This window comes from Sinocyclocheilus grahami, unplaced genomic scaffold (assembly GCF_001515645.1).
Source record: "Sinocyclocheilus grahami isolate Dianchi unplaced genomic scaffold, SAMN03320097.WGS_v1.1 scaffold216.1, whole genome shotgun sequence".
Lineage (NCBI taxonomy): Eukaryota > Metazoa > Chordata > Actinopteri > Cypriniformes > Cyprinidae > Sinocyclocheilus > Sinocyclocheilus grahami.
This window is the reverse complement of record NW_015505395.1, coordinates 501,644-523,216: the sequence shown is the minus strand read 5'-3', so window position 1 is coordinate 523,216 and position 21,573 is coordinate 501,644. Positions and strand designations below refer to the sequence as shown.

Sequence of the window (21,573 nt, the reverse complement as noted above, 5' to 3'; positions counted from 1 at the left end):
AACTAGGACACACGTTAATGGTCCATTGATGCTTCATCACAGTGTGTGTGTGTGTGTGTGTGTGTGTGTGTGTTTTTAACTACAACTGAAAAAAAAATGGTGAAGGATTTACTCTAAAACAATTTTCTGTCAGACATGCTAGTAAATTTCACAAATAATTTCAAAGAAATGACAAGTAACAGATTAAATTAATTGCAAATTGCAGATTTCTTATAATACGTAATCCAAAAACACTGAACGCAGCATCATCAAATTAATTAATATTAGGCTTTTTTTTGCAAATCAGTAGTTTTTGTGTAACCTTGCTTTATTTACAACTTTGAAAAATCATTTTTTACAGTGTACAACTAAGAGAGGCATAAAAATGTCAGGCCTAAGAAGAGATCTGACGGATTAGAATGATGATATTCACACTTCTCAAGAATGATGTTATATGGAACTAATGGAATATGGATTTCTGCCCTCAGATTTCAGACTAACCATATTCATATTTTCTTACCTTTTCTCTCTACACGTTTACTTCGCTATCTAAACGAGGCAGTATCATAGACTTTTATTGCTTTACATTTATATTAAAAGCTAATTAGGTGACTACATTTAGATTATATTTATGCATTTGGAAGATGCTTTTATCTAAAGTGAGTTACATTGCAATAAAGTTCTATATTTGATCAGTTTATGCATTTCCTGGAAATCAAAACCCGTTGGTTTTGCAACGTTATGATCTACAGACTAAACCAAAAACTAACTTTAGCCCTAAAAGAAAACTCTGTGCTTTGCTTGCAATATTTATGAATCATTTGCTCTTTGGAGGACGTCTGCAGGTTTTGTCTGAATTAACTTTGTCCCCCAGTACAGCTAAGAAAACACACAGTACAGTTCAAAAGTTTGGAGTCAGCATGGTTTTTCTGAAAGACACTAAGAATTTATATTCATCAAAGAATCCTGAAAAAAAATGCAGTTTCCACAAAAATATAATATTATAGTATTTTATATCATATTTAATTTAATAATATGAAGCAGCAAATCTGTTTTCAACACTGATATAATAATCAGAAATGTTTCTTGAGCAGAAAATCAGCATATTAGAATGATTTCTGAAGATCATGTGACACTGAAGACTGGAGTAATGATGCTGAAAATACAGCTTTGATCACAGCGATACATTCCATATATTTTACAATATATTACAATAGAAAACAGTTATTTTAAGTTGTAATAATATTTCACAATATTACGTTTTTTTTACTGCATTTTTGATCAAATAAATGCAACCTTGATGAGCAGAAAAGACTTCTGAGCTACCAAGTCCACAATGCATGTAAGTGTGCTGTTTTGACTTTAACCACCTAGCAACACCTTGGCAACCATCCGCAACATCTTGCCAGCAAGTTTTGCATGATCAAGCACTTCCGGAAATGTCAAAATGTATTATTTCTTGTTTGTTTGTGTTCAGACCTGTGTCATATTTAATATTATAAAAATTCAAAATTTTACTGTGATGTTAGTATGAATAACATCAGCGTTTGCATGCTAAACCAGTGAGGACAGTGGCATGTCCTGACCTGTCCTTGTCCGTAACCTTTCACACCGATCAGTAAACGGCTCCATCAACGGCGACTTGGCTTTCATAATTTGGCTGTAAATGAGGCGAGAGAGGATGCAGTTCGACGTCACACTGGTTTATCAGTCCAGTTCTATCATATTGCTTTCTTCTAACTTACCCATTAAACACAATTTTCTTTATCAGTCCATCAGTGAACCACTTAGATCAACACTGCTGCTGCTTCAATTGAGTAAGTAAGTGACATCTTTACCGTGAAGCATCTGGATCAATGAAATGCTGGGAGAAGCTGTTTCAGGAGTTTTTTTACTGCATTTTTGATCAAATAAATGCAACCTTGATGAGCAGAAAAGACTTCTGAGCTACCAAGTCCACAATGCATGTAAGTGTGCTGTTTTGACTTTAACCACCTAGCAACACCTTGGCAACCATCTGCAACATCTTGTTTTGCATGATCAAGCACTTCAGGAAATGTCAAAATGTATTATTTCTTGTTTGTTTGTGTTCAGACCTGTGTCATATTTAATATTATAAGAACTCCAAATTTTACTGTGATGTTAGTATGAATAACATCAGCGTTTGCATGCTAAACCAGTGAGAACAGTGGCATGTTCTGACCTGTCCTTGTCCGTAACCTTTCACACCGATCAGTAAACGGCTCCATCAACGGCGACTTAGCTTTCATAATTTGGCTGTAAATGAGGCGAAAGAGGATGCAGTTCGACGTCACACTGGTTTATCAGTCCAGTTCTATCATATTGCTTTCTTCTAACTTACCCATTAAACACAATTTTCTTTATCAGTCCATCAGTGAACCACTTAGATCAACACTGCTGCTGCTTCAATTGAGTAAGTAAGTGACATCTTTACCGTGAAGCATCTGGATCAATGAAATGCTGGGAGAAGCTGTTTCAGGGTATAGATCCACTCAAGGCTGTTCAAAACAGTCCAGATGATGCACAGAGGCACGTTTTCCAACACGTATATGACAGTCGGGGCTGTCGTAGCCTAATGGTTAGAGAGTTGGACTTGTAACCCAAAGGTCGTGGGTTCGAGTTTCGGTACCGGGTGTGTGTTCACAGTGTGTGTGTGTGCACTTAGATTGGAGTAAATGCAGAGCACAAATTCCGAGCATGGGACACCGTACTTGGCTACACGTCACGTCAATTTGACTTGCACTTTCACCTTACAGTTCAATCCCTCATAATGAAATATGAGGCTGGAACCCCTGTTTTGCAACTGTACCTTTAAGAGTTTGTTTAAATAACATCTTTTGTTATTGATGCTTTGATCTCTTAAGTTTTAAAATTCTAAAATCTAGTACATTGAACACTTTATTTAAAGGAGTCATATGATGCGATTTCAAGTTTTCCTTTCTCTTTGGAGTGTTACAAGCTGATTGTGCATAGATAAGATCCCTGAAGTTGCAAAGACTAAAGTCTCAAAACCAAAGAGATATTCTTTATCAAAGTTAAGACTCTGCCACGCCCCCCTAAAACGGCTCGTTCTAACACGCCCCCACATATCTACCTCACTATGTGGAAATATTTGCATAATGCGCCCAAATGTTCACGCAAAGAAAGAAGGCGTGGTTTCAGTAACCACAGTTAGTGTTGAAGCAGCATGTCAGGGAGACGCTGTGTGTTTCTAGGCGAAAGCAAAAGCACTTTATTTGGCCTTCCGAAAGTAGATGCATTTAGGAATCTTTAAGATTACTTACAACAGAACAGCAATGCATTTTATGGACGACCGTTTCGTGAACCTAGGAGAGGAGGTAATTCTAACTTTGCTATGACAATCTGGCGCTTCTGAATCGGCTACTGTTTTGTTATTAGTTTAAGTATTTGCTATTGACTGTTCAAATGCGAAGTTTTGCGCATCGTGTTTGTGTGTGTGTGCGCGAACGAGTGAGCGAGTGAGAGAGAGAGCGTGAGAGAGCGAGAGAGAGAGAGACAGCGTCACATCACAGTGGAGTCATGCGAAGTTTTGCACATCGTGTTTGTGTGTGTGTGTGCGCGAACGAGTGAGCGAGTGAGAGAGAGAGCGTGAGAGAGCGAGAGAGAGAGAGCGAGTCACATCACAGTGGAGTCAGCTGTCTTAACCGTGGCTTGTGTACTGCAAACACATACCAGCGTCATCACCCTTTAAAAAGATAAAAGATAATTTTTTTTATTTTTGAATCTCTGGAAGTTCTAATATTGTAAAATCTAAATAAAAAATTTAATTTTTAAAGTAAAATAATTTTTTAAAATTTAAATTAAATTGTGTTACTTCAAAAGGCCAAGTAAAATTAGTTTAAGTATTTTTTTTAATCTCTGAAAGTTCTGAAATTCTAAAATCTAGTACATTGCTTTTTAAAAAATCAAGGACATTTTTATTAATTAATTTATTTTTCCATTTTTGAAGGTTCTAAATTTCTAAAATCTATTACATTGAACTCTGTTATTTTAAAGGATCAAATATTTATTTATTTATTTATGTTTCTTAAAAATATATTTTTTAATCTTTTTCAAAAGATTTAAGTTATTTATTTATTTATTTTTAATTATAAAATCTAGTACTGTATATTGAACACTGTTATTAATTCAGAAGATCACAGACGTTTTTGTTTTTAAATTTTTGAATCTCTGGAAATTCTAAAATTCTAAAATGTAGTTCATATGTTATTTCAAAAGATCAATAAAACATTTTTTGTTTGTTTGTATATTATTTTGGAATTTCTGAACATATTTTTTAAATGTAGTGCACTGAACTCTGTCATTTCAAAATATCAAGGAAAATTATTATTATTATTATTATTATTTGAAGCTCTGGAAGTTATAAAAATCTAAAATCTATTCTATTTAACTTTATTTCAAAAGATGAAGGGAAATGTTATGTTTTCATGTGACCTCTTTTTAAAACCAATCTTTGAACACTGTTGACCCGGCGCTGACAGATGCAGCCCACTTTCGTGTTCATATGAAGTTGTGGAATGAGAGCAGTAGTGGGACCTTTATGAAGCTCAACACACAGGCAATTATTCTCACAAGTGGTTCAGGGACCTTTACAGGTGTTCCACAAACGCCTGCGTCAGCAGATGCTGCCGCGCAACAGGGAACACACACACACACACACACACACACACGACTGCAATGCTAATTCCTCCGCTCTGACCTGCTTTCTTTGTTTTGCCTAAATCATTCCATCATTACTGTTCTCTTTCTGTTTCTGGAAATAACACAGTTTGAGGGATGTTTGGCTCGTCAGTGTTAACTAATGATCTGAGGCTGGGATTTGGGGGTCGTACATTGCTTGAAGAACATGGACCTGGCTTAGAGCAATGACAGAAAACATGAAAGCTATTATGCTGACATTGATGTTTCTTCAACAACCTGTTTGGCCCTTTTAGAAAATGAACTTAAAGGGATAGTTCACCCAAAAATGAAAATGTGATGTTTATCTGCTTACCCCCAGGGCATCCAAGATGTCGGTGACTTTGTTTCTTCAGAAGAACACAAATGAAGATTTTTAACTCAAACCGTTGCAGTCTGTCGGTCATATAATGGAAGTGAATGGGAATCACAGCTTTGAGAGTCAAAAAAACATACACAAACAAAACCAAATTGATGTGTAAATACACAAAACGATTGGTATGTGCAAGAAACTGAACAGTATTTATATTGTTTTTTACCTCTGATGCACCACAATGTCTGAACTGTCCTGAGCGCATTCTCAACAGCTGGCGCGTGACGCGTCTTCTTCTTCTTGCTTTACGGCAGATCGCAGACTTATAAGTGCATTACCGCCACCTATCTGTCAAATGGACCTCTATCTACAATCTCAATTAGGAGTGTCAATGGTCCATTTGAGAGATACTGCAACGGTTTGAGTTAAACATCTTCATTTGTGTTCTACTGGAGAAACAAAGTCACCTACATCTTGGATGCCCTGGGGGTAAGCAGATAAACATCACATTTTCATTTTTGGGTGGACTATCCCTTTAAACAAATTTTCACCCTCTTACTTGGTCTTTTCACAGGAGATTTTCCCCGTGTGATTTGATGAAGATTTCCACCACAATCTAAAATGAACATGCCTTATGTGGTGGAAATTAAATGTTATGAATAATGCTATTTCATAGCATTTTATGATTCCTAAATAAATGCAATTAAAGAATATTATCAGACTTTTGGCATAATTTGACATAATCACAGCTTGATCAAATGATATTTACCTATTTGATCTCAAGCTCTTCCCATTTGTAACAGTGATATTTTAGTATCATTGCGATACTATTATAGTTAAAAAAAAAATTATATTTTCATTTTAGTGATTTTTGTTGTGTTTTTAACATTATTATTATTAAGTTTAATTTAATTTTATTTCAATTTTAATTGTAGTTCAGTTTTTTTTCTGCTTAAATTAAATGTTGCTTTGGCAAGTAACTGAAACAAGTTTTTCGGCTAATATATATATATTTTAAATATGTCTATATAGTGTTTATTTTTTTAATTTAAGTTTTACTTAATTTATTACATCAAGTTAAACTGAACTGAAAAAATATATATATTTTTCCAGTTACCCTAATTTATATTATATTATTTTATATTAAGTCTTTCCGTTTTAATTAACTATAATTGTATATTATATTTTTGTATATATAATTTGTAACCTTGTGCACTAATCTTTGATAAAACTTGTAAATGCAATTTATAAATGTATAAAAATGGCTATAAATCATTGTCACACAATACATTTTGAAATCATTTGTCTATTTCACTCTTTCACAATTGATATTGTCCTGATATAATTATCATTTTAAAGTCATTTAAAATAATTCATAACCCATGACCTGTTTTCTTGGGAGTAGCTTACCTCATGTAGTAGCTAGCTGACTTTGACGTTTATGGATTATGCTGATGATTTCACCCATTCAAGGTATATATTGTTATGTTTGGTATATCATTTATACTTTATCAGTGTTCATTTAGGTGTATATCTTTTTTTGAGTATACTCTGTGTTTTGGACTACAACAATCTGGACTTGGCAAAACATGCAGTTGAGTACAAATGACCAAAGAACCGTTAATCAAGAGTGATGAACAAGTTATTTATCCTGTGATTTTCTTTGTCTTTGTTCTCTCCTGGCCTCATTTTTTCTTGGATATTGATAAGCTGTTACAGTGTGTGTTGAATAACCTTGGCATGGCTCGTATCGGTGAATGTTTTGTTCTCCAGAGGATGCTTAGTCAGTTTGCTTGTGTTGAAGTCCTGTGAAACTGGCAGTCTTGTATTTTTATTTAAGTTTAAAGCAGTGTTATTTTACTGTTATTTATATACTATATAAAAAAAATATATATATTTTACATTTTTCATAGTTTCAGTTTAAATTTAATTTAATTTATTTTTCTTTTTAAATTATTATTATTATTATCATTATCATTATTATTTGTAATTTTGCTTTTGTATTTTTTTATTTTTTATTATTATTTTGTAATATTTCTATTTAGTTGTAAATTAATTGTATTGTATTTCAGGTTTAGTTTTTTTTTTTTCCCCCCAGTTGGAAATTGCAGTGATTCAACTTCAACTAAATGACAATCAGAAATGTTGCCTTGGCAAAAAAAAAAAAAAAAACTGAAATAAGTGTGTTTTTTCGTCTAATATTTATATTTGAATTTATTTCAACCTAATTTCAATGAACAAAAATGCTTACATAGTTTCAGTTTTAGATAATGATGATAACCCTGGTTTAAAGAAGTGACATGATACTATGCATTAGTGCATTACTGCTGAAAGTGCTATAGATGAAGAAACTTCCTCATTTTCTTTACATTTCTGTCTTTTTGTCTCTGCAGTACAAACAAGTGGAGCAGTACATGTCCTTCCACAAACTTCCAGCAGATTTCCGACAGAAAATCCACGATTACTATGAGCACCGTTACCAGGGTAAGATGTTTGATGAAGAAAGCATCCTAGAGGAGCTGAACGAGCCGCTCAGAGAGGTGAGTGTGTGTGTGTGTTTGGTTATCTGTGTGTTTGCAAAGGTCTGTCTATGTCTGTAAACATCTGTGGAAAAAATCTCCCAGAAGGCCCTGCAGTTTTCGCAGAGCTTTCCAAAACAATGAAACCACGCTGAAGCGGGAACGGCTTCCAAACTCATTTGTGTCACAGTAAACAGATAAATCCCTTCTGAGAATGGCTTCCAGCTTTCACTGCATTTAATGCTGTTTTAAGAGAATATAAAGCTCCTAACAAACATTCAGCTACTTGAGTATAGATGTTTATGCTTTCATATGATTCATTATGGCTGAATTGCACCAATACATTTCTGGGTCAAATTTAACCTCATAATCAAATTATATATTACATTACAACAATTATATTCATTACAACAAATATTAGGCTATAATATACCATAATAACAAGTTGTAGTTTTTCCACGCAAATTGATGATGATGAGGATTATTATTATTACATCTTCAGATAAATGGTATTTTTTATATTAGCATAAAGTAATTTCCATACCAAAATTACTAGACTATACAATAATAATGCAAAAATTTTTTCATGCAAATTATTATTATTATCATTAAAATATGTATTATTATTATTTAAAAAAAATTATTTTATAAGCATAATAAATCTGCTTCTGTTTTGCTGTTTCATAGCATTTTATGATTCCTAAATAAATGCAATTAAATAATTTTTTAAGACTTTTGGCATAATTTGACACAATTACAGCTTGATCAAATGATATTTACCTATTTTATCTCTCATATTTTATCTCAAGCTCTATTTCTTAAATATGTCTTGTATTTTAAGTTTAAAATTTAATTTAAAAAGTGTTATTTTACTGTTATTTATATACTATTACCGTTTTTATTAATATTTAGAATTTTCTTTTATTTTTAATAGTTTCCGTTTTAATTGTATTTATTTTTATTTTTAAATTATTATTTCTAATAATTCAAATAATTATATTTATAATAATTAAATAACTAAATACAATTTAAATAAAGATAAAAAAAATATTAGGCTAGAACATACTATAAAAGTACTTTAATTTTCTGTTTGCAAATTATTATTATTATTAAATCATTACAACAAATATTAGGCTATAATATTTATTCACGTATTATTATTATTATTATTACATTTTCAGGTACATTTATTTTTATTTGCAAATTACCATTATTATTATTATTAATATATTTTAAAATAACATTAAGTATTATTTTAGTAATTATATTAATATTATTTAAAATATGTAATGTTATTTAAAAATATCATTTATCCATCCATCAACTTTTCTTGACCGTTTTCATGTGATTCACCCTTATGTTTATGTAAATGCTGTGTATGTGAAATATGAGTTTATGTATTTCTCTCACCCTCTGGACTTCTTTCCATCTGCTTCAGGAAATCGTGAACTTCAACTGTCGTAAGCTGGTGGCCTCCATGCCCCTGTTCGCCAACGCCGAACCCAACTTTGTGACAGCCATGCTGACGAAGCTCCGTTTCGAGGTCTTCCAACCAGGCGACTACATCGTCCGTGAGGGAACCATCGGCAAGAAGATGTACTTCATCCAGCACGGCGTGGTGAACGTGATTACCAAAGGAACGGTTGGCATGAAACTTTCCGACGGCTCCTACTTCGGAGGTACGATGCCACTCAAATTAACCTCATAAATTAGATGGGAATGAAACCATCACTTTACTTAATTAAACTGCTCAAATCCTTATTGAACCCCATAACATTTAAGCCAGATATGGTGTGACCCCTTCTATGTTAGTCCTTTTTACGTATTGTGATTATTTCGAAGGTAAATGAATTGAACTTTAAAGGCACATTCGTGTTCGCAATCAACATTTTTTGCTTTTACTTCATGCATCTCATCCAGTCTGAACTTGAGCTCATTATTTAGATCTCATTGTGATTTAAAAATCTGAATTTAAGCACTCATTATTCTCTAGCCTGTGTTTCTGACATCGTTTAATGGACCATTTGTATTTTCCAAACGTTTAAAGGTGAAGTGCATAATTTCTGCTGCATCAAACTGAATATAATTTTTTCCCCCAAACATTTCCCCATGTGCTAACCTGAAAGATATACCTGTCCCTCATCTGTTGAAATGAACAGAGCAATGTTTTGAATGCACCTCAGTTTGCACTCTTCAGGAAGAGGTTTACTTACAGTCGTTTCTGAACATTAAAATTGCATGAGAGACAGTTTTTTAACATTAAAATGATATGCTTTTCAGTGTCATCAGCGAAGCTGCTCCATCTTGAGACTGAAGGCCTGTTCACACGAGAACGATAACTTTAACTTTAACTACTGTATATTCACAACAACAGACGGTAGCACTGTTTATTCTAAACATGCATTTCAGTTATTTTCTGTGCACATAAATGCAGTCAAATGGATTTTGATTGGCTGATGATTTTTCTTTGTTTATCAGCTGGAAAAAAAATTGATCTGAAAGTGATTCTAACCATATCGTTCTTCTGTGCCGTTATCATATAATTATGGTGTGAACTTGCTATTCTCTTATATAATGGTTATAGTTATCATTCTTATGGTGAAATCACTTTTAGCATTGTTCAGCCATTTTTAATGGACAAAATCATTTCAGCAAGAATGCATCAATTTTTAAATGAAACGTCTGAGACAAATTTGATACTTTACACTGGAATTTTGCATGAGGATGAACATTTTTCTAGGCAGATTTTGCAGCAGATTCAAGTCTGCCAATACTAAAATTTTGCTAATGAGACAACTAGGGTTATTATAGTTAACCAAAACTAAAACCATTAAAAAATATATATATACATAAAAACAGAAATAAAATATAATAAAATCCTAAAATACCTTTTTATATATATATATATATATATATATATATACACACACACAATTAAAACAATTAAAATAAACTGTTATTTATTTTTAAAAAACTAATAAATATTACTAAAACTTTGACAAAAATTTAAATGAAAACAGAAAATTTTAAACTAATTTAAAATATTGCTCAAATTATAATAGTATCTCAATGGTAGTAAAATAACACATTGACCACACCTTTAATGTGAACAGGCCTTAACAGCGCATCCTAACCTCAACTGAAACAAGTTATGCTTGTTTATTTGTGACACGCACAGTAAACATTTCAAAACCAATGAAAGCATTTTTGCTTTTAGTGTGGATAGATTAAGTATTGCTGAAACGTGTCGTGTTGCTCCTTGTTGGGACACTGTTTTTGCTTCTTAAGTTGCAAAAGTTTCTGAATCCTCTGGAAAGCAGAAGTACAGCAGCAGCGTTGAATTAAATTGTGATGGTTATGAGCTGACGGAGAGATCCAGAGGGAGTGTGATGCTGAGGAGAGGAACCCGATCCCTCTGCAGCCTTAAATCCGCATGAGTCAGCCGATCTCAGCTGCAGAGGGCAGGAGGCTCTGGAAGAGGCTCTCGGCGCGTGACCTTGGAAAGGTCAAAGACGAACTTATGTCTTGTGTGGCCTGAGATCAAGGAAGGAAAGAGAGAAGCCGCCTGATCGTGTGTGTGTATATATATATATATATATTATACATTTATTTTTTAAATGAATACATTTACTTAATAAATGTAAAAAGAGTAAAAGAAATTGTAAAAATGACTAAAAAAAATCATTAACAATTTTTAATGATTGTTTTGTCTTTTTCTCCAGAAAAACATCAGACAAGCATAGGAATTTACATACAATAATCTGTTAAAAAATATTTTTATATTTTCTGTTTTGTCTTTAATTTTAGTTAAACTTTGAGGTATTTTGTTTGTGCGGTTTTGCCATTTTAAAATAGGCTTTATTATTATTATTGGCTTTATTATTTATTAGATTTTTTTTTTGTTTATTTAGTTATAATTATTTTAGTAAAACTACAATTAAAATAAAACAAAATGAGAAATCTTGGAACTAGCTGAAAAATAATAACTTAAATTTTTATTGTATTACAGTTACGGTTTATTTTAAGTAACAGAATTTTTTTTTTTATGTTTTAGTTTTTGTTGACTATAATGAACCTAATTTGCTCTCCATTTATTGTCTAATAGACTTTTCTTTATGGCTTGCAGTAGCATTTGTGTATATGTGAGTGCATTTTAAAGGTGTATAATCAGAAGAAAGAACAAATTAGATGCAAATGAGGTGCTGTTCTCATGTGGTCGTCCACACAAGAGTGTTTGTGTTGCACCGGTGCGTGAGTGCATGTGTGTGTTCACCTTTATGTCCGTGCCTGTGATTGTGGCTTTAATTTACTGCCTTTGGTTTGATGAATGACCCCGGCTCCGGATGAACGCCGCTGGATGACGAAGTTCTCTAAAATGCACCAAGGCTTCCAAGGTTGTGAATTGGATTTTCTGGATTGATTTGAGGAGCAGACAGGGAAATGGACCGAACACACAGAGGACCCTGATGGATGGGTCAGGACTTAATGCACAGAATGACGCACAGCATGCACGATGAATGATGTTTATTATCTTCGGAGGCTCTTATGGGTTATTTCTCTCCCATCCTGAGGAGCTAGATGTTAGTTGTGTTTCAGTATCATATGGGGTCAATTTAATCCTAGAGAACCTGTGAGTGTGTGATCCTCTAAATATAGACACAAAATAACCTTGAACACTCACCGTGAAACAAGGCCATATATAAATGTGTGTATGCATGTGTGACGTACATATGCTACCAGTCAAGTTTGGAATAATGAAGATTTTTAATGTTTTTAAAAAGAAGTCTCTTCTGCTCACTAAGGCTGCATTTATTTGATCAAAAATGCAGTAAAAACAGTAATATTGTGAAATATTATTACAATTAAAAATAACTGCTTTCTATTGCAATATTTTTTTAAATGTAATTTATTTCTGTGATGCAAAGCTGTATTTTCAGCATCATTACTCCAGTCTTCAGTGTCACATGATCCTTCAGAAATCATTCTAATGCTATAATTTAAAAATATATTCAAATAGAAAACAGTTATTTTAAATTGCAATATTTCACAATGTTACAGTTTTTACAGTTTTTTTTTTTTGGCAGCCTTGGAATGGAAGCTTTTTTCCGATGTTTTTCTCAGAGTTGCAATTTGCAAGACTTTTTTTCTTCTTCTGTGGAACACTTGTTTTCTTTTTGTTCATGCAATGAAATTCAATGGGGTCCAATGTCGTTTGGACCCCAAATGTTCTTCAAAATATCTTTTTGTGTTCCACAGAAGAAAGTTAAACAGGTTTGCAATGACAAGAAGGTGAGTGAATTATAACAGAATATCCATATAAAATAGGATACGGGAAAGTACTTTAGTGCTGAAATAATTACACCCTTCATTTTTAAGACATGAGATCTCAATAAAGCAAGAAATTCGTCATTTTGTAATAATCATTCAAATCACATACTTGATAAAGTTTTTTAATTACTTTACGCATGCAGATATTTAAATTCATTCCCTGTTCTACGGAGGACTCTTCAGGGTTTCAGTTTTCGAGTCATTTAAAAACACTTGGCATCTAGAAAAGGTCACAAAGTTCCTTTCCCCACATGAACAGCAATATCAAGATGTTTTTGAATTATTCTGGTGTGTTTTTTCCTCTCTGTCAGAGATCTGTCTGCTGACGCGAGGCCGTCGGACGGCGAGTGTGCGAGCGGAGACCTACTGTCGCCTGTATTCGCTCTCCGTGGACAATTTTAATGAGGTTTTGGAGGAGTATCCCATGATGAGGAGGGCCTTTGAGACCGTGGCCATTGACCGACTGGACCGCTTGGGTAAGCGAAACCTGAAACACCTTCTCGAAGAACAAAAATGTGAACATTTTAATGCCTTAAAGGATTATTCAGGGTTAAATACAACTTAAGCTTTATGGACGGCATCTGTGTTGATTACCACTGGACATAATATTGACTTGTCGATAATGTTGAGCTCGTAAAAAAACAACAGAAAACCTGTAAACAGTAATGCACTTGTCTCTTTGACTTCTAATGTAATTGTTCTGGTGGATTTAAAAGCAAAAATGTGGATTTGATCTGACGTGTTACTTAGCCATGTACAGTATAAACAATTAGCACAGTCCTTTAACAGGGTAACTGATAGATATTCAAGAAGTAAATAGCCAGTAAAAGATTCAGTCTTTTTTGCTCAAATCTGTTATAGTTTTAATAAAGATCCTGTGGATTCTGCATACGAACAGGAAAATTGCTCACAGCAGGCGATTTGAAATCCGACTGTGTTTTAAATTCACTGCAGTAAATGGTTTGTTGAAAGCAGCGAGTTTATTACGAAGGCGTTTTTTTAATGGCTGTGATGAATGAATGCTTTAAGAAGGATACATTTATGAACAACTTCTCATAGTGTTTTAGCATGCCAAATACACATGCTGAGATGTTATGCCTCGAAATTGATGTTTAAAGAACTGCTGTTAAAAATATGATAGTATATAGAAAAAAATTGATTAACACATTAAATGATGTCATTAACAGACCAGTCGGTTGTTGGATGACTAGTCAACCATCCTGGTTCATACCTAGTGTTAATTCAGTTGTAAAATCGCATAAATCATCAATTTAAATTTGGACTACTGAATATTCCTTTTGTTCATAGAGCAAGTTGTATCAAGTCTGTATTTTTCCTCTAGACTTTTATTGGAAAGAAAATGCAGATTTTGTCAAGTAGTAGTTCACTAAAAGGTGCTATAGGGAGTTTTCTGTTACTTTTGACCTGTCTATAAGGTGTATCCATTTGAAATGATTTTGTTTTTACATTGTGATTCAGTATGTTTTCTAAACATTTTTTACTTGAACAAAATATTGATAATACTTGAAGAAAATAATAATAATAATAATTAGTATTATTGTTGTTTGTGATAATCATTTTATTATTATTTTTATGTGAAATTTACATAATAGGGCATGAAACTATGATTTTGTTCATTTTTAGCATCAACATGATTATTGAATAAACTAATTATTTAATCAATTATTTCATTATAAATTAAAACACAATTATAAAATAATAAACTGAAACATTAATGTATTTATTTGATCATATTTCTTACAATAAATTTGTCAGCATGTTTGTAGGATTAAGCTTGACAAAGTGGAGAAAAAAAGGGATTATTTACTTGTCTTGCCTTTTCTTTTTTTTCTCTTTTTTTTGAATTCTTAAAATTTGGGATAATTCTGTACTTTTTATGTTAATGGAATGCAAAAGTGTACCGTACCCTTGAAAAATGCCAATTATTTTAATCTCTCATTGCAGGAAAAAAGAATTCCATCCTAATGAACAAAGTGCAGCACGACTTAAACTCCGGCACCTTAAACAACCACGAGAACGAGATGATCCAAGAGATCGTGAAGTACGACCGCGAGATGGTGAAGCTGATTGACCTGCAGCGCCCGCGCTCCATGTCCATGACACCCTCAATCCCTGGCGGGTTCTTTGCTCCGCCTGGCCGGCCTCAGGGCGGCAGCTCTGCCATCGCTTCTCTACAGCAGGCGGTGGCGATGAGCTTCTGTCCCCAGTTCGGTCCGATGGTGGGTCCCAGCACCATGCAGTCACCCCGGATGGTCCGACGGTTCCAGGTAGTGCAAAACCTTGCTAGCCCGGTGATGGTTTCTCCACAGCAGTCTCAGTCGGCGCTTGCCGCGCTCGCTGGTTTTACTATAGCCAGTCCGCCGGTTCAAAGCCCGCTAGCGGCAGCGGGCGGACGAACTTTCCAGTACGGGTGTGGACCGATGGGCACGCGCTCCGGATCGCAGCTGTCCCTCATCCAACAGCACCTCCCCAGTCCCACACGGCCCAAAGGAACCCAACCATTGCAACAAACAGGGAGCCTGACACAGGATGCCAGAGCCCTGTCGGCTTCCCAACCCTCCCTGCCACAAGATGGCGCTCCACCCGTCGCACCCAGTCCGCCACCGTCGACACGCGTCTCCTCGATGTCGATCGGCCCACCTCAAGCACCCCATCCTGCCATCCCGGGGCCTTCCGGGGTCCGGAGCGCAGTGACTCAGAGAATGGCGCTCCCCCACCAAGCGTCCGCGGCCGCGGTTGGGAATTACCCGTCCACGCCGCCCCCTACAGGCACTCCGCCCGCCGTAGTGGGACCGGACTCGGTTATACGCAAGAAAGATTCCATAGTCAGCCTTCCCGAGACGGACTTCACAGCCAGATCCCGGCTATCGTCCAACCTCTGACGAGAACTCTGAGACTCTTTGCGATACTTTTTGTGAGTCACAGTTCGTTCTTTTTGCTCGAGTCCCGCGCTTGAAGGGTGGCTTTTCATAGGAACCAAAGGGAGGGCGTTCAGACAGACTTAAGGTGTGGTCACATTTACCTAAATTTTGTTGGCGAAAGTCATTCCAATAGGAATCCTCGCAGTCACGAGTTTCACGTTGGCAAATATAGCTAATGTGACCTCACCTTTACCGCTAATAGATTTAACATCTCCGCTACGAATAGATTCACGAGGTCGGATGCCTCTCTAGTGCTGCCCCTGTACAGCTTCTGATGCCTCTTAATATATTTGTCTTTATTGTCCCAAGTGAAATGGAGAAATCCTGTTGTGTGTTACGTGGTTTTTTCCGTAGAGTTCATACAATGCAATCGGGCGACTAGAAAATCAGGGACTTGCAAGAGATGACAATGATGAGATTTGACGCTTTGCAAAAGTGTTTTGGAACATCTCCATTCTTTCTGTATAAGCTCTACTTGTAGCAATCTAATTACCTGTGTTTCATTTTGTTGTAAAATATCGATAAAAAAGTATTATGGACCGCTGGTCGATCTTATATCTTAATGTAAATAAGGAGGTAAAAAGGAGGAAAAAAAAAAGTTCTAATAGAAAACACACAAATTGTATTTACTCGAAAACCAAAGTTGAGCTTGAACACAAGTTTTGGTTGTGTCTGTGTCAACTGAGAAGAACAAGTCAAACGAAATCCTCTATTTAACTGCCTTGATTCTGAGTTTAGAAGCCATATACATGGTCTGTGTGTGCGTGCGTGTGAATTTGTGCACATATGCTTATTACTCGTTTAATTTATAAAACTGTTTTAACGAACGGGAGTGTAATGCTTGCATTTTTACGCCGTTTCGTCAGGCGTGTCGATAAAGGCAATACTTCACTGCATCGGGGTTGCACTGAGAGTTGAGACTTGAATGCAACGGGTCGTTTAAATTAGCAGGCAAACCAAAATAATCATGCTGTTTTTTGTGATCCATGTTGATCTGCACATGCAATATAATTCTGCAATATTCTCGCCCTGCCTTTTATACGAAAGCTTCATATCGCAGCATAAGCAATTTAATCAGCATTATTCAGAGAATGTTCAAAACTGGATAAGGTTGCACAGCTTTCGCAATATGTTATGAAATTTGTCCTCGTTTTCTAAAGTTACCTGTAATTTTTGTCACTTTATGTTTGGTGGTCTATGGCAGTTATGCGTTTCAGTGATGGAAACAAGTTTTGTAATGTGTTATGGCTCTCTGTGTTGATTTTTTAAATTACTACAGTCATAATAAATTGTAGTAAAAGTAACAATGATAGTCACAATTTTGAAAAGGTCCGAAAGGTTGGCTGTTCCCGTGTAGACCTTAAAAATGGTCAAAGTTACGTATAAATTAATAATATAAAATAATAAAAAAACTGAGCATTCTATACTTTACAGTTAAACAGTGGCATTTTTATAACATTGTATGTTGTGTTATAAATAGATCCTGATTTGCACAAATTACTGAGTATCTAAAACATGCTGCATATTAATGGCCTGTAAATGTAATACAAAGTTTGTGCGTGGGCTCAGTTTGCAGGCCTGTGAGCGTTGGCGTAATCGTTGATTTGTTGATTGCTTGCGAACAGATGTAAACTATTGGGTTGATTTACGAACTTGTCTCTTTACAAGAATGTAGTTGTTTGTTTCATTGTTAACTGCTGCAGATTTTTCTCACTTGAACTTTAAAATTGTAAATATGATGCTGTACATTATTTTATGTGCAAATACGGGCAGTAAAATAAGAAAAATGATTTTAGAAAAACAAAAACGAGATTGGTGCATAATGGATTTTGAATGTATGCCAAGTGGCATTATTGATGTGACCTTAATATAAACAACTGCCATGTAAATAGATCAGTAATAATTCATGCTAAATGGAAATTGTGTGTATTTGCCGATTATTTGTAGCGATCACGTCTTAAGTACGTCAGATACGTCTAGAACGCTTTTATTTTTTTGAGGGTGCGTTCACACTTGTCATGTTTGGTTCGATTAAAACGAACCCTGGTGCGATTGCTCTGTTAGTGCGGTTCGTTTGAGAAAGTGTGAACGCTGCCATCCGAACCCTGGTGCGCACCAAACAAGCGGACCAAGACCTCTGAAAAGATGGGTCTCGGTCCGCTTCCAAACAAACTCTGGTGCGGTTCGATTGAAATATGAACGCAACATGGACCAAATACTTCTAAACGAACCAAAAACAGGAAGTAATGACGAGATGCGACATGATTTGACGACGCAGTGTAACCAAAACAAAATGAGCAGAGGGCAAACGTGGAGCAACGATGAGGTAAAGTGCCTTTTATGAGTTCCTTGTGAGTTTGCAGGTGGTGAAAATAAAATTATATATACACGCAAGAATGAGTGCGCTTAGTCCAGCAGACGGCATAAGGTGTGTTCGACTAAAAGTGGCGCTGAGCAGACCGATCGGTTAATGGATGCTTTGATATCATACACCCGCAGCGCCGCTTTCAGTCTAACGCACCTTTTGTTTGGGGTGTTCGGTGAGTTCCGTCACGATATATACGTCATTCAAGCCGACCAATCAGGTTGTGAACGTATCACTATGCCTTTAGTTTCGGTGTCAAAAATGCCAATGTGAACGCTAAGTGGACCAGGACCAACTGTATCATTTTCCTTTTTGGTCCGGACCAAATTAAACAAACGAACCGAACTACAAGTGTGAACGCACCCTGAGTCTTGTTTCTCTAATGCTGATCCATCTGTGGATAATGGTAACACAAAGCACACTGTGTCCCATTAGCGCCCTCTATAGGACAGGTATCATCACAGTCCCCAAATTGCACTGGATGATTTTGAGATTATGGGATTTGTGCTATTGAAACTGGCAGCTTAGTCAATTAAAACAAAAACAAACAAATAGAAGTTTATGATTGACATTCCCTGAAATAATAGTGTATTGATTTGTATTGATTTTACAATATACAGAGAGCCTGCATTTACACTGTTGATATGCACAGATCAGATCATGTTGCATGCAAAAGCACAAACAGATCAACAGCAATCATATCTTTTTACATCTGATCTGGGTTACTTTAAAATGTGGTTCTAAATCGGAAATGTATCTGATGTGTCTGGTCATCTGGTCAACATCTAAGCACTTGTGTCCATTGATCTAAAATCAACACTTGGGGCCCTATCATACACCCGGCGCAGCAGCACACAAACATTTTTAAATATAAAAAATTTAATTCCGTCATGTAAATAGTGAACCCGCCATGGCGTGAGTGCAACTGGCTATTAAGGGGATGGGAGATGAGACTCTGATTGGTTTATGGCACGTTACGCCCAAAACACATCCATTACTCATTAAGAGAATAGGGACAACCTTTTTTCCCATCCTTAAATTAGCAAAAGTGGATTCGGACACGCCATAAGCGCAATTGCGCCGTGCGCTTTAGACCATCCGCTTAGATTGTTAAAATAGGGCCCTTGGTGCTTCGCTAAGGTTAGTGAATGCATTGGAATTTCACCATTCCCTGTTGTGTCTTTCAAGCAAAAATGAAAATTTGCTGAAAATGTACTCCCTTTCAGGCCATCCAAGATGTATTGTTTATTCATCAGAAAAGATTTAGAGAAATTTAGCATTGCAATACATGCTCACCAATGGATCCTCTGCAGTGAATGGGTGCCGTCAGAATGAGAGTCCAAACAGCTGATAAAAACATCACAATAATCCACAAGTAATACACACCACTCCAGTCCACCAGTTAATGTCTTGTAAAGTGAAAGCTGTGTGTTTGTTAAAAAGAAATCCATAATTAAGACATTTTTAACTTCAAACCGTTGCTTCCATAATATTGCTTTCTCCAGTGAAAAAAAACATCTTGTCTGAATCAGGCGAAAAACACGCACAGATCAAACCCTGTTTACAAGCCAAAACAGTTTTAAACAAATAAATTGGTGGATTTTTATGTGAGAGGACAACAGGAGATGGACTTTTTAAGTGGAGGAAACATCATGGATTATGGCCAGAAGCAATTATTTAAAAGTTAAAACACCTTAATGATGGATTTGTTCCTTACAAAGATGTAGCTTTTGGCTTCACGTGATGTTAACTGATGGACTGGAGTGCTGTGGATTACTAGTGGCTTATTGTGATGTTTTTATCAGCTGTTTGGACTCTCATTCTGACGGCACCCATTCACTGCAGAGCATCCATTGCTGAGCAAGTGATGCAATGCTAAATTTCTCCACATCTGTTCTGATGAAAAAACAAACTCACCGACATCTTGGATCACCTGAGAGTGAGCTAATTTTCATTTTTGTGAGCTATTCCTTTAAGTGAACGTAAATATATCAGATCTGTGCATTAGACTTTGTGTAAATGCAGCACAACACCGCGTCTGCACTGGACAATGATGTGTTGCTGCCTAGACCGGGAGCTAAAAAATCTGCTAGTTTCTTAAAAAAACAACAACAACAATAATAACATTACTGGTATAAAATTAACTTGTAATGGACTAGTGAATTAAATAACTTTTACAAAAGCTCTGTAGTATCAAAACATATAATGCAATGCAATACGATTGCAAAAGCCTGATGGATCATAATTGATACTCCAATTTGAACAGGATTTAAATGATGTATGGATGATGTTCACTGCAAAATGACATGTGTACCATGACTTGAAGGTGGATAATTAGTAGAATTATATCGAAGGCATGTAGTAAATAGTGTGCAACAGGTTTTCCAGCAAAGTTTCGATCATGTTGATCATTTAGAGGCCTTAGAAATTTGCATATCAAATTCTACACAGTAGGCTTAAATACATACATTTACTTGACTTTTATGCTTTTGGCTGATGTTTTTATCCAAAGTGATTTGCATTGCATTTAAGATATAGATTTGATCAAATCATGCATTCCCTTGGAATCAAACCCATGACCTTGGTGTTGCAGTGCCATGCTGTTTGAGCAACAGGAATGCAAGAAATTGTATTTTTTTTATATCAGACTGAGTGGAAAAACTAATTGTCTGAAGAAGCCATGCAGCACGGCAAAAATAGAAACAGGGCGTTTGTCAACTGATGGCATTGTAAACAGCTCTGTTGATTATAATGGCAGCTCATTGGTTTTAAAATTTGGCGGTGCGACGCTCACATTCAGTGTAGATGCGGTTTAAAGGCATACATTTCAATCAAACCTAAAAAAACTCCAATAAAGACAGCAAACTGAACCTCCACACACATCTCCTGTAAAATAAGAGTCTGATGATATTAAGCTGAGAAAGGAAGCTTGGAAATGACAGTCCGTCGACCGAATGGCTCGATGAAACGTTATCACAGGATTGCAATGTAATCTCTCTTCTTTGGTTTCTCAGTAAAGGCACATTCTGTTTCCTGCGAATAAACCTTTCAGTTCTGCTAGGGATTTATGTTCTTTTGCCCAAGGACACAAACCGCGCTTTAATTGGTCTTAAGCGTTGGTCGATAAGGATAGGTATGGCAGTGAACGTATGCCAATAACTGGACCGTTTTATTTACATATGTACACACATTTGCATATGTAATGGTTTTAGCTCTAATTAAGCTGCCGTCTGATTGTTCGAATGGAGATCGCAGCCAAATGTAAGTATTTTAACGTCACTCCACGGCAGATTCGTATAGTACCCGTTCACACTCTCACGCAGGCCTCGTCTGCCGTTAAGTCATCTGTGTGAAAACGTGACAGTTTTATTCTGCTTTTCCAGTGCGGAAAGGCTGGCAGATGCGAGC

General features: G+C 35.6%; 1 protein-coding gene across 1 annotated transcript in view; it reads left to right on the top strand.

Moving 5' to 3' along the window:
* LOC107596267 (potassium/sodium hyperpolarization-activated cyclic nucleotide-gated channel 2-like) overlaps window positions 1-16,882 on the top strand; it is a 60,740-nt gene extending 43,858 nt beyond the window's left edge. The window contains exons 6-9 of the mRNA XM_016286964.1: window positions 7,405-7,551; window positions 8,969-9,209; window positions 13,170-13,334; window positions 14,824-16,882. Of these exons, the coding sequence (XP_016142450.1) occupies window positions 7,405-7,551; window positions 8,969-9,209; window positions 13,170-13,334; window positions 14,824-15,761 (1,491 nt within the window). The 3' untranslated portion in view covers window positions 15,762-16,882. The remainder of the gene's footprint in view (window positions 1-7,404; window positions 7,552-8,968; window positions 9,210-13,169; window positions 13,335-14,823) is intronic.
* Window positions 16,883-21,573: the final 4,691 nt, after the last annotated feature.